Here is a 16,848-nt window from a genome sequence, read left to right on the forward strand (position 1 = left end):
AAACAAAAGGCTAACAACTCTAAAACAGTCACACCCTGCATCCCTTTCTTTGATCCACCCACGAAGTCCAGTCTTTACTGTGACACACAAGGTCCGCTGTCATCTGGCTCTAGCTTACCTTGCTAACCTCTCATCCCTCCTTCCCCCTCCACACACCCGTTGCCCTCTGGGGAGGGATAAACCATTTGTAGTTCCCCCCAAATACCATATTCTTCCTACCTTCCCACCCACTTCACACATTCTGCCTCCCTCACTTCTAAGAGTTCTTTCCTTCCCTCATGTTTGCCTCCTCGTAACGTCTCCTCAAAAAAGCCTTCCCTGACTGATCTAAGAAGTACACAGCCCTTCCTGTTGGTCATCTTAGATCGTCTCATTTGTACCTTTATTACAGCTGCTGTCACATTACTGTAAATATGTGGCCAGTGTCACACCAGACTCTGCATCTCCGGAGAGCAAGGACTGTGCTTTACTCATTTCTGCATCCACAGTACCTACAACATACTACCTGGTGCATCATTGATGCTTAAATATTTGTTGAGCAAATAAACAAAAAAAGAATTTTGAAAGGTACTGTATAAGCACTGAGGATGCTACAGGGAGTCATAAGACATAGTCTTTGTCTTAAGACATAGTCTTTGTCATCAAGAAGGCTGCATTCTGGGAAAAGATAATAAATATATATTACGGTACATCCATATAATTGAATCCTCTGCAGCTATTAAGAAGAATGAGGCAGGTTGATATGTACTGAAATGGAACCACATCTAAGATACATTAAGTGGAAAAAGCCAGTTGTAGAAGAGCATGTAAACACCACTTCTCTTTAAATATGTGTGCTGTGTGTGGGTACATACACACGCATGCTCACACACAGTTCACACACACCTACATACACATGCATGCGCACTCACACACAACTATGCTTGTATATGTAATGAATATACAATGTATTTGAAAGGATACCCTGGAAACTTTGTAACAGCGATTGTCTCCAGGAAAGGAAACCGGGTGGATGGCTAAGGGACAGGAGTAGGAGAGAGACGTTGCACTGTACGCTTTTTGTCCCTTTTATTTTGTTTATTTAACAAACGCTTATGTATTATGTGCACTTTACGGATATTAACTAGTTTAATCCTCCTGACAACGCTATGAGGTGGATATTGTCAGTATCTTTATTTCATGGTTGAGGAAACTGAAGCCCAGAGAGGTAACTTGTGCAAGTTCACACAGGTAGTAACTAAATACCCTGACACCTTTTTAAAAACTTGCATCTCTAGTTCCAGAAGAATCTTAGTTGCTCTGTTTTGTTTTGTACTTTAAATAGATCCTACTGTGGATGATACATGTTAAATGGGTGACGCATCCATAAGTAACAGAGAAGGAAGAAATTGCTCAGGATAGCTTCATAGAGGATAGGGGTTTCAGCAGTCTTGAAGGTTAGGCTTTGAATACACAAACCCAGAGCCCAGAAGAACTAAATATGTTCAAGGGGCATTGATGGCTCAGTCTGGCTTCAATAGAAGGTTGATAGAGGAGAAAAGTGGGGGGAAAAGGTGGGATTGGCACCAAATCCAAGGCTTTGGATGTCAGTGTTAGGAGTTCGGACTTTATCCTATTGGCACTAGTGAATACACAAGTTGTTATTGTTTTAACACAGAATAGTGATCTGATGCAGGTAGAACTGGAGAAGATTAACCTAGGAGGAGTTAGTGATTGTGAGAGACTCAGGTAGGAGCTTAAATAGTTAAGATCTATGATAATGAGATTGGTAAGAAGAAATGAATATATAAGATGTTGCACTGATAGACCTAGTGATCATCAGGCAAAGAAAGAGCGAAGACTCAAAAGTGACACTGACATCCAGAGGTTTTGCAAACTATAGTGCTGTGAAGCAAAACTTGCAATTTAGGGAGGCCACCTGATAAGGGCATCTGATAGAAATGTCTGCAAATCAGTGAAAATGAAGCTTTGATCTATTCAGAGACCAGATCATGAGAGAGAAACCATCTCATATACAGACTTTTGGAAGCAGAGAGAGAAGGACAAAGAGCAGGGCGAGCCCCTGACTGGGAGGAAGGCCTGCAGTGGGCAGACAGTAGGAGCCGTTAAAGGGAAGGAAGGAACTCAGGGAGTTGGGGGTGGAGCCTGAACCACTTGGCTCCAAGAACGGTGAGTCCAGGATGGAAACTGTCGAGGGGAAAGACCACTGTGTCTACTAGGATGTCATCAGTGACCTTTTTGAATATAGTTTCAGACAAAGTGGAGGCTTTTGAAGGATAGCGAATACAAATGATTTTTTTTGAGAAATTTGACAATGAAAGGGAGAACAGAGACGAGATGAGATATAGAGTGGACACAGGATTGCATGAAGGGCTTAGAGTTTGTTGTTTGGTTTTGTTTTTGTCCAAATGAGAAACAAGGATATTTGAAGGCAGACATGAAAGAACCTGTGAAAGGGGTAGATACAGGAGTTGAAAACAAAACCCCAGCAAGATCCTAAAGGCAGTGGGAGCGATTGGGATTAAAAGCATAAGGCCAATCTTAGAAAGAAAGGGAAAAAAGGGCTAGAAAAGAAACCCCTCTTTTGAGCCAAGAGTCGACAGGAAAAGATTAATAAAAAATCATTTCAATGTGAAGGATAGGATGCCTCACACAATTATGGTAAAGTAGGCTCCAAAGAGATAATATATATGTGGCTGGTACAATAAAAGTTACCTGTGGTATTTTTTGTTGTTGTTTTTGCTTTTTTTTTTTTTTTTTTTACCATTTTTACAGAGCAGGTATTCTACCATGTTGTTTGATTTAATCCTCAAACCTACCCTGTGATGTTATACTATTTACCGTATTGCATAAATGAAGAAATTGAAGTTCAGACAGGCTAAGAAATTTCTTAGGTCAAACAGGTTAAGTAAATGATACGGGATTCATGTCTAATTCTGCCAGCGAATGAAAGAATAGTTGGGGAGGATTGCAGATGACTAGCCAAAAACAGATGTTTTCCCTCTGTGCCCTCCCCTTTTTCACCTACAACCAGTTATCCCAGACATCCACATCACCCTCTCAGAATTACATCAGAATAATACCCCTTAGCCTGTTACACAGAGCACCTGTGTTATTCATAGTTCCTCCCTTCCCAAGGTCAAAGAATCATGGACTGCTTTTTTACCTTGTGCTCTATCACTTAATGAAATTTACTGACTGTTGGCTCTCTCATTCATTCTTTCCTTTTCATTTATTCACCAGTCACTAGATGCCCAGGGGGTAACAACGAATGGTACAGAATCCAACCCTGCCCTCAGAGAGCCTGCATTCTAGGATGGGAGGCAGACATTAATTTATGTAATAAATACTTACATAACATTTACTCTGTTCCAGCCACTGTTCTTCATTATTTGATCCTGTAACAACCTCATGTACTTTTTCCTTTCTCAGATGAAGAAAATAAGGCACAGAGAGGTTCATAAATTGCCCAAGAACATACAAATAGTAAGAGGCAGAACTGAGATTCAAACCCAGGCCCCTGACTCCTGAGTCCATGAGCTTAACCACTGTATTATGCTGTCTCTAATTGTGTGTGTGTGTGTGTGCACATATTTTTAAAATATACCACATATATGTTAAAAATATATTTTGGAAATATATATATCTTTTGATGGGGATGCAGGCTAAAAAGAAGAGAAGCTAAGTAAAACGACAAAGCTTGACGAGGATGGGGCAGGTATCATTTTACCTAAGGTGGTCAGGGAAAACCTCACTTACTGATAAGCTGACATTTGAGCAAAAATTGGACTGAATCTCTTCTAATCTTCTCTTTTCCTCCAGTCTTCTGTCCCTTTAATCCCATTTGATACTCTTTTCTGATTTTATTTCAAGTGGATTATAGTATAAAGCAACACAGAACTATGAAGTACAACAAAGACAGGGATTATCATCACCTTCTTGCCCTATAACGGGTACTTTTTTAATAGTAAGTAAAAAAATGCCCTGGTTCAAGGCCCTGACCCCCGCACACCCTCATGGACCATTTTTACCAGTCCTGTTCTAAAGTTTCTCCCAACTATTGAATATAGGAGATCATAATTTCTTCCAGACATATTCACTTGGGTTTTTCTAAGATAAATCTCCTTTCGTTATTAGCTGCCCATAATTCTAAATTCTCTGGTGTCCTTTACATTATTTCTATTACTTTGTTGCTGTTCCCGGCCTTTCCCCATTTAGTAGCATTTGACCTTTTCAACACTCTTTGTAGTTCTTGCACATTAATTAAAGTATTAGGTGAGATCACTGTTATAAGGCAGTGTCCTTAGCATTCAGTAGATGCTTTCTCTTCTGAATTTGATTTGCCTTCATTGTTACCCTTTGTTTGTTTTTCAGTCTGTGTCCTATCAGGGGTAGCCATTCAGAATAAATTCATTTTGCTAGTTATAGTTTTTTAGAGGCACTGTATAAAATGGTTCACTGACATCCAAATATATATCAGCCACAGTGGTCTTTACATCCACCAAATTCATATTGCTATCCAAAGCTATCCATCACGTTTGTCGGAGTATTTGGGTCTTTAATTAAACCCTGCTGGTTATGGTACATATTTCCATTAGCTCCTTCTGATTTAGTCTATTATTTTTCTAATTGACATCCGTTCTGAGTCACATGTCCGTGAATCTCAGGTGGCCCATTTTGTAGCTTTGGTTTGTTTAGCTTTTCTCCCTTTCGTAAATAACCTAAGGGTTTAGTGAATACCCCCTCGAGTGTTTGCCGTTGGGACCTACTGATTGGCATATGCTCATAGGTTCAAATAATCCCCTGACTTTTTGGTCCCTCTGCCAAAACCGTTTTCCCTTCTGGCCTTTCAGTCCTAAAAGATACAGTCTTTTGTCTTGGCACAGTAGAGAAACTTCCTGTAACAAAAGTGAGCGGCATAGTAGGGTCTCTGCCTAGGACCAAAGGGTAAGGAGTCAGGGTTTGAGTAACTCAGGGGACTGCTGGCTGAATAGCAATCTTTGCATCTTAAGCCCCCAGCGGGGATACTGGCTTGCAGTGAACTGTCCATTCAGCTTCACCGAGTTTTTGTCTTAACACACTGGTGAGGTAGCTGGCTAGGGGCAGAGTCAGTAGCTAAAGAATACAACTAACTGGCACTTAACCAGAATCAATCCATCATCCTGGCCTCATGGGCTTAATAGTCTAATGGGCATGTTCTCCCATCAGACCACACAGTCCATGCCTATCCTCACTGACCTTTCTCCCCAAGCACTACAGGTAGAGAAGATTCTCCATCTTATAAACACAGTAACCCAGCACCTGTTACTGCTTCACTTCTCCATCACTTGAAGCAGAAACCTTGGTTTCTGTACCTTGTCTAGGGCCCTTCAACTCTTCTTTCTCATGTACTGAAAGAGAGTAGCACAATTAGCAGGCAGGCTGGCTAGCAAGCCCAGGACTTATTTTACTTTAAATTAAAACATTTGCCTGGTGTCTTAGAGACCTTTGATCTGGGCCTGGATTGAATTTTTTTTTTTTAAGTATAGATTAAAAAAAAAAAAGCTTCTTGAAACTAAGGACTATAGCTTTGTATACTGTATTAGCATTTAAAATGTTATTAGAGCTTCCTAAGCATTAGTAATAATAATACTGGGTTTTCCTTTGAAGAGATCCTTTGCATTATTTATTGAAAAGTTGATCATTCCATTTCATTACTTAAAACTGAAAAAGCCATAGGGCCTTTGAATTATTTTTATTCAGCATATCTCAGCAGTTATTTCCGGGATTGCTAATCTGAGAAATATAGATAATATCCAATACAAGGGCCTTGTGCTAATTGGTAAACAGTTTGTAGTGTTGAGGCCACCAGAGTGCATAATACTATGTCCTTTTATCCACCTATGATATTAGATAAATTATTATTTTAATTGAGAAGACTAAAGTGATATTCAATAAATTATATTTTTTTAATGGAAAAGACTCTCTTCAGTGATATTCAGCACAGCATAGCTCTCCTTAACCTGGACTCACCTTTTGATAATCAGAAGAGCATTTACAGGAGCATGAGACAAACACACTTATGAAAGTAAAATGAAGAACCTAAATAAAAAAAATCACAGAACAGGAGGATAATTCTGTTCACTCTTTCATATTTCATTATTTGATAACATCAGAAGATGACTCCATCAGAATTGCTTTGGCAAGTGCAAACAGAAATGTGCCCGATCACTATGTATTAAAACCTTCAAAATGGGAGAGGGAGTGGAGCAGACTTCTTAATGGACTGAATAATTATTCATACAAATGGGGTTTGACCAAAGGCAGTGCCAGACCAAAGAGACCCAGTTTTAATTGTACTGAATTTAAAATGCAGCTCTTCCTCTAGCCCTGTTGTAGGAAACTTAATTTAAAAAATTATCTGATGCAGCAGAGAGTGACATGTGAATCCTTAAGTTGTTGAGGAGAAAATTCTAATCGCAGATACTTATAAATTCAGAATGTGTTCCAAAGGTGGGGAACAGCATTGCCAGCAAAGGGAACAAAAAGACATTTTCTTCCCGTATCAGCAAGTGTAACTGAGCTGGGGAGAGGGTCATCATCACAAAAGGGCTGGTTCTCAGAGGAGTTCCTTTGAGTGGTTGTATTTTCTGAAGGGAAATAAAGCAAGGCTCTGGCCACTGCTATCAAAAATATCAGGGTCCGTTACTGAGAGGAATGAAGGCAGATGACTTTACATTTTAACATCTCCCCTGGAGAGACACTGCCACCCTGCCCCTTGTCCTGCTGAAGCACGGCCGGTTATCAGAACTAGGCCAATAGATAACCGCCGTTTAAGCATGGGTGCCATTGATGGAGGCAGTGGTGTGTGTGCCTCATTATACAGAGAAAATGTAGGTGGACGACCCATCAAAGAAACCTCTGCAAGCCTTACAGCAGCAGACTCCCGGGCTCTCTTTACCTCTTGAATGGGTTTCTGCTGCCACCAGCTGAGGGAATTTATGCACTGTTTTTTTTCTAAAGACCATTCTTTACCTCTCTTCACCCCTCTTTACCTTTGCCTTTCTTTACCTCTCTTCAGATTGTCCTGGTGAGAACAAAAAAACTGCACAACTTCTTGTAAGGAGTGTTAATAACTATCCCCCTATAGAGTACAGATCTAATTCTGCCACTGATGCTCTGAAAATGATTTCGCTTTTCTCTACCTTAGTTTTCTCACTCCTGAAATGGAAATAACTTCGACTCTTTCGAATTAGAATTTTCAATCATGTCTGTAATAAACTCTAAGCTCTTTTAAGGGGAAGACAAATGAGAGCAATTATGTTATATTTTTTAATAAACTAATTTATTCTTCTGACACACAGAATTACCATCCATTTATTACTGGTCTGGAAAGTACCTCTGAGCTAAGTTTACACTTGTTCAGAATGTTTTCGAATCAATCACTACTGCATCTTGCTTCCCAGAGCTTAGGGAAAATCAGCATCAGCTAATTCTGCTAGAAGCCCGTGATTTTAAAGGACTAAGCAGGGCTTCCCTGGTGGCGCAGTGGTTGGGAGTCCACCTGCCGATGCAGGGGACATGGGTTCGTGCCCCGGTCCAGGAGGATCCCACATGCTGCGGAGCGGCTGGGCCCGTGAGCCATGGCCGCTGAGCCTTCCCGTCCGGAGCCTGTGCTCCGCAACGGGAGAGGCCACAACAGTGACAGGCCCACGTACCGCAAAAAAAAAAAAAGACTAAGCAGAGGATGCTGTAAAGGTTTTAATGCCAGTGCTTAAATAGCATCTGCTGTAACCTCTTTGTTTTTCACGTGGGAAGCAGAGATTCGAAAAGCTGACAGCAATTGTCCAAGGTCACACAGCTAGTTAGGGAGGAATGAAAGACTTAACCAGAATCTGAGCTTAGTTGATCTCTTGAGTATTTACTTCTCTAAGTCTTTCTGCTATAACTACCTCTCAGTTATTCATGGGATGATTATCTAGTTTATGGATTATTCAGTTCCTTTCTTTTCTCTTTCCGTCTCCCTGCTTATTACCATGTATACCATTGAGTGAGTAGAGAAAACAGGAGTTGAATGTTTTTACCTGACAATTTAGTGACCCATCAACTCCTGGGTTTTTATTAAATTGCTCATAATGTTGCAACTATTGGCGAAAAAGAATTTGGGGGGCTACAGTCGATGCTAAGTTATATTCACGTAAATTTTTCTTCCTTTGAAACTTACATTTTAAGTCTGCTTCAGAGCCTAATTCTCTTATTGACATTAATACTATCGTTATCTCGGGAAGGACTAGATGAGAAAGTCTTCACAATGAAATGACTTAATTATCCCCCTTCCTCGAGGAAGTAATGAATCAGAAAGGCAGCCAACTTTTGGAAAGAAAGAGCACCTTGTCCATTACCAGATTGGAGGGGCACAAAGGGAGGAGTAGAGAGGTGACAGAATGAAGAAGCCAGAAGTCTTTCCTGTAACTCTTGAATGCTGAATATACAGCATGACTTCATTATTTGGTTTAGAGCAAATTCCCAGATCAAATCCAGTGTTATTCAAATATTACTGTGAATTGTATAAATGAATTTTCAACTGCCACAATACTAGTTTGTTCCATTACAATGGAAGGCAGAGTTGAATGTGAATTTTATTTAATTCATATTTCCTAAATCCTGACTAAAAATGAATTAGCTAGACAAGTATCCTTTGTAATTAGTACTTTTGCTTTTTACAGGTTCAAATATTTCTGTATTACAGTGACTTTAAAGCAAGTATAGGGTTCAGAGTCCTTCATTTTGAAACCTTAAACAAATCACTCACACTCTCTATAGCTCAGTTTGCTTATCGGTAAAATGTGCGTGATCTCAGAAGCTACTTCAAAGGGTTGAATATGTTAATGCATCTAAAAGTTCAACATTACTGTTAACTATTACTACGATCAAGACGAATTCTAAAACCCAGCCTGTGACATAGCTGTATATCTGTGGAAAATGTGGTTTCCATTTGGGGATCTAGGAATCTGAACACCATCCAGTAGAAGGGGGCAGATGGTGGAGCTGTGGACAGTCCCCCAGTCAGTGCCTTCCTTTCATCCCCACACGCAGACTTTATGCACCTCCTACAGCTATAGGAATGAGGCGTGCCTGGCTTGGGAATAACTGGTCTTATTAGGGCTTTCTTCCCTCACTTGACAAAGAGAACTGAATCTGTTTCCAGTAGCTTTTAGAGATACAGTGATAACTTTGAGTATGGCAAAGCAGGAGGGAGAACCAGGGATGAGAGACTAGAACACTCCTTGCTTCATACCTGTAAAAATTTATGAAGCGCTCTGAAATAGAAGAAAAACACTATACGCAAAAGATACGAAGATATCGACAATTTGCTTATACATGTGTATGCATACCCATGTATGTTAAAAACCGATACATAGATAAAAAATTGTTCAACCTCATATAAATTAAAAGAATGTGAGGGGGGACTTCACTGGTGGCACAGTGGTTAAGAATCTGCCTGCCAATACAGGGGACATGGGTTCAATCCCTGGTCTGGGAAGATCCCACATGCCGTGCGCTAAGCCCATGTGCCACAACTACTGAGCCTGCGCTCTAGAGCCCACGAGCCACAACTACTGAGCCTGCGTGCCACAACTACTGAAGCCCATGCGCCTAGAGCTGGTGCTCCGCAACAAGAGAAGCCACTGCAATGAGAAGCCCGCGCACCACAACGAAGAATAGCCCCCGCTTGCCGCAACTAGAGAAAGCCCGCACGCAGCAACGAAGACCCGACACAGCCCAAAATTAATTAATTAATTAACAAAAAAAGAATATGAGGGGCCAGGTGCTGTCATATGCTGTTGGTACGAAGATAAATTGATACAACTTTTTTTTTTTTTTTTTTTTTTTGCGGTACGCGGGCCTCTCACTGTTGTGGCCTCTCCTGTTGCGGAGCGCAGGCTCAGTGACCACGGCTCACGGGCCCAGCCGTTCCGTGGCATGTGGGTTCTTCCTGGACCGGGGCACAAACCCGTGTCCCCTGCATCGGCAGGTGGACTCTCAACCACTGCGCCACCAGGGAAGCCTGATACAACTTTTTTAGAAAGCAATTTGGTGGCGTTGCCAAAGCCCTAAAAAAATATACTTATCTTTTGACTAATTTTGCTTTGGAAACCTGTCCTCAGGAAAGAAAGTTTTTTAAATTGGAAACAACCGAAGTGTCCAATAGTGTGTCAGCCTAAATATTTCAACTATAAGAAAGAAATTGGTAGGATACTACATGTGGGGAAAAAAATCTAGAAGGAAATGCCAAAATGTGGTATGTCTTTATGATGGAATGATATGAGTAATTTTTTTTCCGCTTAATCTTTCTGTATAGTCTGTATATCTTATATGGCACGTGTATTAATTTTCCAATCACAGAAAAACAAAATAAACTTTATTTTTACGCTTTAAAAAGAAGATCTGCCCAACTTATCAAAATGCCCTTCATATCCTTACTGGTATGAATGTTTTCAGATAGAATCACTGAGGAGAAAAAGTTGCAGTGCAATACCATTAAAGTAAAATAAGAAGAAAAAAACACAAGGAAGAACAGTCTGTGGATAAAGGAAACGTGAGGAAGATATGAGGAAATTATCTGTTTGGACCCAAACAAAATTTAAACGTTGTCATGTTATAGACTGTGAGACCAGTCTATGTGACATCACTCTTCTGTCTCTGCACTCCCCTCCCTCTCCACTTCGGGAACTCTGCCCAAAGGCCCACAGCAAAGGGAGAGAGAAACCGCAGGGAAGAACCACCTCCTCACAGAATTTTCCATCCCTAAGGGGGACATGGATCTCTGGTTTCTGGAATGGGATATTTGGTCCACATCTAGCAACTGGACCCTGAATATCACAGGCTATGAAGAAACTTGCTCTACAAGTCATGAGCCAAGAAAGGTTTAAATCAAATATGTGTTCACTGGTCCCATCCAGGCAGCTAAGTCAAGTGCTATCTCATATAAAATATGGTGCCCTGGAAGCCATGGCTGCTACTTTAATTTGTGATGATGAAGATCAAGCTTTCATTTCCCTGGGACCTGATAAATTATTTATTCCAGTTGGGTTACATGTTCATTTCAGTGTGTCAGTGTTTACCATGGAAGCTCATTCTAATTGTGTAGTTTGAGGCATTTTCCTAAATATTTTCTCCTTAGAGCACCTTGTAGCACCTTCTCCACCTCCAAGTACAACTGTTGCTATGCTGATTTAGTATAGTCTTTGCTCCTAGGTACTATTCTGAAAGATGAATGAATTCCATTCTGTCTTAAATATCTATGTTTCTTTATGATCTAATATATCATCATGGTTATGGGGATTTTTCCCCCTAACTATAGAAAATACACCATCAGTTACCTGTCAATTTTGTTTAATAACTCAGCTTTGCAATTCTGGGGCACTGTTCATCTGAGGCTCTTGAGGACTCTTTTAGTCTCTCAGTCCACTTCAGAGTGTCATTCTGGGATTTATAAAGGTCTTCATTGCACAGAGGGTATTGAAACATTAAGAACTTAAGTGGCATGCCCTTTATCACTTATCACGCTGGAGGCTCCAGGACTAGAAATCCAGGCATCTTTGTTTTGTTGTCTGCTCCCAGCATGGAACAGCGGTCTCTGTAGAAAACCAGCCAGTATCCCTGGAAACAATTCATCAGATTTTTCAAAAGAAATCCAATTTCATTTGGTCTAATGGGTTCAGTGTTACTTGTTAAAATGAATGATGAAAATATCAACATCATAATACAAAGAAACCCAATTCTTTGGGTTTAATCTCAGCGAAAAGCATCACAACCCCACTTACTGCTTCCGTCTTCTTCCCTAATGCTTTTAGATCCTGGGCTCAAGCAGATGGGAATGGGTCTGTAACTATTCCCCCATCAAACAGACTCTGGCTCAGAGTCCTGGCTGGTTCCAAACCTTTGCGAATCACTGTATCTGGGGATGGGGCCTCAGGAATCTGTACTTTTCATAAGTTCCCAGTAACTCTATAGTTTGAGAATCACCATTCTGGAACTGCAGCTATCAAGTCCCTTCTAGCTTTGAAAGAACCATGAGCCCCCAATTCTCTCTCATTCCATGTGGCAATTCTAGATTCAAGCATGTATTTTTCTTGAACAGTGTTTTGAACATTTGCTTAGGTAGTTTCCTAAATGGACAGCTCTCTCCCTCAACTGTGCATCTAAGGTAAGAAGAATTAGAGGATGTAGGGCCTCGTTTCTGGAAACTGGGGCTGGTATGGGGGAGGAAGCCAAGGTGTGCCAGGGGACATGTGAAGCCATGGGATAAATGTGATGCACTCTCCTACAGCAGCAAGTTTTTCCTAAAAATAGTATTTTTTTCATCACAGCAGAGGTATTGTGGAGGAGGAATAGTTCATATGAGTTTCATGCTAACACGAAGCTTCAAAACAATTCTTGACTGTAGCTAATGTTGGGCTTCAAGACCTCTGGAAGTTAGAGTTCATTCACTTATTCTTTCAGAAGTACCTCTGTCTATGTTCAAAGTTACCGTTAATCAGTGATTCCTAAATATGTGGTCCCATGAGGTTAGAGTGAACACTCGTTTGAAACCACTACAGAAGACTAGCCCCAAGAAGACCCTTTACACAAGGATGTTGAGCTATTTGCTGCCAGGAGTAACTCAAAAACTCTCCACTTTAAGACGAGCACCTGCTATTCCTGCCACCATTTAGGAAGCAGTCATAAAAGAGTATTATTTCCCCCATTTAAAAAGAGTGTTAATTGGAAAAGGCGGCTTAGCAAAGCAGGAAAATGAACCAGCCACGTGAAAAGATGCCAGTGCTTTTGCCACTTTCCCACTTGTAGCAGCAGTTTATAAAGTACTCTTGAAATTACTAAGCTCCCAGAATGTATTCCTTACCATCAAGATGGCTTAGTTCTCCCATAGGATATTCTTTTTTTCAGGATGTTCCTGATGAAGAAGAAATCCAAGATCCCAAGGCTCCAAGTCCAATAGTACAAGATTTTTGAGCGAGTGATCCTGAAAGGTCCCTTCACCCGCCCCCCCCACAAGTTGCCTTGGGCAAACTGCCTTTTTCTGTCCCCTCAATCCTGGAAGAGCTACCTTTTCTGTGAGGAGGAGAGGAGGAAGTAAACTGCCTTTGGCTATGATAGCATCACTGGCTCAGAGCCTGCACTGAACTCTACCTCCCGGGGCATTTGTAGTAGCTGGGCAAGTCATGGCCTCAGAGCCCAGTAGACTCGGTGAGGACTGTAGTGGCATCATGTTGGTGTTAAGATTGGCAGGTGGCAGCCCTCTCCGTCCTTGGCTCCCAGCTTCATGTTTTCTCTGCACGGCACATTCACTCTGATGCCTGCTTCCCTTACATTAGAAGGCACTACTCTTCTCTCCATCACCTGGGCCAATGGCTTTGAGCCAAATGGCTCTCAAGTCCCTTCCTTTTTGCTAGAATTATACCTGGTCCCCTCCCAGACCATCCTACATACTGCTGTCACGTTAACCTTCCGGAAGCACAACTTGGAACGGTGCCTCTGTTCTCAGCAGACCTTGGGGCCCCAGATGGGGGTGCTTTATTGACTTATCTAGGCCTAAAGTGCTTTATTGACTTAACTATCCTGATGTTAGACCCTCTACCTCTGTCCTTCACTGCCTTCTCCCATGACTCTCCGCTCTTCAGCTGCACTCCCCAGGCTAACCAGATTACTCTTCCCTGTCTGTGCTCATCTCTTCTCTTTTCCTTTAATCTAGAATTTCCTTCCTGGAAGCCCTGCCTGACAGTATCCTACCCCATTTGAAGTCTTCCTTGATCCTTCACCTCCCTTCAACATGGTGTGATTCCTCCTTCCTCTGCTGGAAATTCATAGCATTGATACCTCACTCCAGGCACTTGGAATATTCTTGTCTTTGTCCGTGAAGAAGAGTGTTGGACTTAAGAGTCAGAAACCTGGGTTCATCCTGTCACAGCCACAAATGTCTTTGTGACATTGGGCAAGTCCTATAACTTCCCTGGGCCTCAGTTTTCTTATCTGAGAAAAGGGAGTAATAGCGCCCTAGGTGTAGTGAGGGTTACATGACACAGTACTTGGAAATGAACTTTGCTAGCAGTTTTCTGTGCTTTTCATTACCTTTTCCTACTTGTCTCTGAGCTATCTGAGGAAAGGGGCTGTGTCCTGCTCATCATTATATACTACTATTACTATTATTACATTACTATTAATACATTATTATAAATATATTTCCAGTAATAATAGTTAATGTTTATGGAGCAGGTAGAATTGTGTCAGGCACTATTCTAAGTACTTTATATGGATTAACTAATTCTTCCAATAACCTAAGAGGTACTGTAACTTCAGAGATACTATTATTACCCCACTTTATGGAGAAAACCATATATTTCACAGAGCCTCCAATGAACGAGTCAATGAATGAGGGATTGAATGAGACAGAAACTACTAGCAATGCCTGCCAGATGGTTATTTCTCTCTCTTGCTTCTGTACCCCAACTTCTCTTTCTTTTGATCTCCTTAGGCAAATGCAAAATTAGGAGAAAGTCTTGAGTGAACTGAGACCTTGATGAGAGGTCTCCCTGGGTCTTCATTTAGACTTCTCATGAAGTGAGCTCCAAGAGGATGGAGATCATGTCTGTCTTGTTCTCCATTACATTCATAGGGCTTAGAACAATGTCTAGTGATCAATAAATGTTTATTGAATAGATAAACTAAGTAGTTTATAAATAGCACATTCATTACCACTGAAACCACATAGATTGCTGACCACGGAGCCAGTGAGCAGTGTTGTGTCTTGCTTTCTCAGGCAGTACTACGAGATGCTGTACAACACGGCCGATGAACTCCTGAACCTGGTAGTGGACCAGGGCGTGAAGTACACGGAGCTGGAGTACATCCACGCCCTGACATTGCTGCACCGCAGCCAGACGGGGGTGGGAGACCAGACCACCCAGAACATGCGGCTGCAGCGGCTCAAGGAGATCATCTGCGAGCAGGCAGCCATCAAGCAAGCCACCAAGGATAAGAAAATAACTACGGTGTAATGGGGTGCACCACGGGAGGGGGTGGGGGACTGGTCATTTTGTTTCCTTGGTCATACTCCTTTCTTTGGCATGTTATTTTGTATACTCTGAGCTGACTTAGTTTCCTCTACACTGATGCTTGAGTGGAGAGAAGTTGTAAGGGTTCTTTTCTCTTTAGTTTTGGTTTTTCATATAAACTCTAAAGGGACTGCGCAGTACAGAATGTTTGGATTGAACATTTACTTTGATGCAGTCAATTCCAAAGGGCCTAGGGTGGGACGGGGTGGAAAGTTGTGTCGAATTGAACTCTGCAAACAATGAATGCATGAATGACTACTGCCCAGCAATCTTTGGTAAGTAGATTGTTCCTAAGTTCTAGTCCCTCCCTAAAATCACTTAATAGGGTTCTATTACATAAACAGTAGGATTTTTACTGTCTTGACCATGTCAGTTTACAGTTCGATGAGATAAATGTATGTGCATTGCTTTCTGTCTTTATTGCCAATGGCTTCTCAGCTGCGGTTTTCAACAAATTTCCCTGACCGAAACAGGACCTCTTCAGGGCTTGGGAGAAAAAATCCTTTTATCTCAATCCTTGGGAGAGTTTTGTATGCAGTAGCCTGGACCCAGGTGATAGTTTGGTTTGATGCCTTTTTTTTTTTTTTTTTCCTGCTGTATCAAAACCAAGCACCATCAAATTAATGATGAAAATGAAGGAAGGAAAGGCGATTCAACCCTCTTCTTGATTTATCTCCTCTGTTCTCCAAGAGAAAATGATGGTTAGAGAATTTTTTTATCTCACTTGAAACATTGTCTGGGTGTAAATGATTCTTCAGTGCTTACTCTCCTTTTGGGAGCCCCTAGGTCTTTCTCATCTTAGAAAGTAGCCCAGGCCTGCCAGCTGAGTGCAAGGAAGCCGGAACAGCCGTGACATTCCTCCTCTGTGCACCCACCAGCTGAGGCTGTTTCTGAAGTGCTCTCGGCTGGTGTGGGAGCTCGCTGCTCCTGGCACACTCACCTTCCCCACTGTCCCCATGTCTCCAAGATCTCTTCCTGCCTGTAGCTCATATATCACAGAAGAAAGCAATGTCCTGAGTGGGACACAACTTGAAAACACGTGGAAAGGAGAGTGGAAAGGACTTGGACCACATGAGGTCATGCCTTATGCCCTGATGGTTCAGAATTTTACACCTGTTTGTACAACTTAGGTCTTGTTGGGAAAAGCAGAAAATTAAAAAATGGTTTGAGAAGCTTAAATGTTGAGTATTGTTTTTCTTGTATTTATTCAGCAAACATTCCCTGAGAGCCTAACATGTACCAAATGCTGCTGGGCAGGGGGGCAGGTCCTCAGTAATGAGGACACCCTTATTACCTACCTCTAAGACGGGATGGAAACCGGACTCTAACCAAAATCGTAAGAGATGTGCACTCGGGGCTGGGTTAGAAATCGGGCCAGTGGGGTGACTGTGAAGGGAACTCAGCAGGCAGCTGGAAGACGATCTTCCAGAAGATTCTGGAAGGAATGTTGTAAATCTGTGTAGCTTCCGAGGCCCAATTGGGAAGAAGTTGAATCTATATGGGAGATGACCATGGAAAAATGTACTGCCCCTAAACAACATCACTGGAAGTAGTCTCCCCGAGAAGTGGGGGTGGGAAGAGGGAGACGAGGGGAGATCAGAGCTGATCACTGTGGTTTGCAAGCCTCCCCTTAGTGGCCATGGCCTGCCCACAGAGCTCCTGTGCCTTTTCTTCCCCTTCCTGTCCACTCTAGACAAAGAACCTTGGAGTGGTGACAGGGAGGCCAGAAGAGCCAGGGTGGGATGAGGGAGTG

At 41.9% G+C, this 16,848-nt stretch overlaps 1 protein-coding gene across 1 annotated transcript in view; it reads left to right on the top strand.

The window, feature by feature from the left end:
• EXOC4 (exocyst complex component 4) overlaps positions 1-15,038 on the top strand; it is a gene marked incomplete at both ends in the record, with an annotated part of 836,896 nt that extends 821,858 nt beyond the window's left edge. The window contains 1 exon segment of the mRNA XM_079711536.1: positions 14,801-15,038. Within this exon segment, the coding sequence (XP_079567662.1) occupies positions 14,801-15,038 (238 nt within the window).
• Positions 15,039-16,848: the final 1,810 nt, after the last annotated feature.

This window comes from Hyperoodon ampullatus (assembly GCF_949752795.1).
Source record: "Hyperoodon ampullatus genome assembly, chromosome: 9".
Classification (NCBI taxonomy): Eukaryota; Metazoa; Chordata; class Mammalia; order Artiodactyla; family Ziphiidae; genus Hyperoodon; species Hyperoodon ampullatus.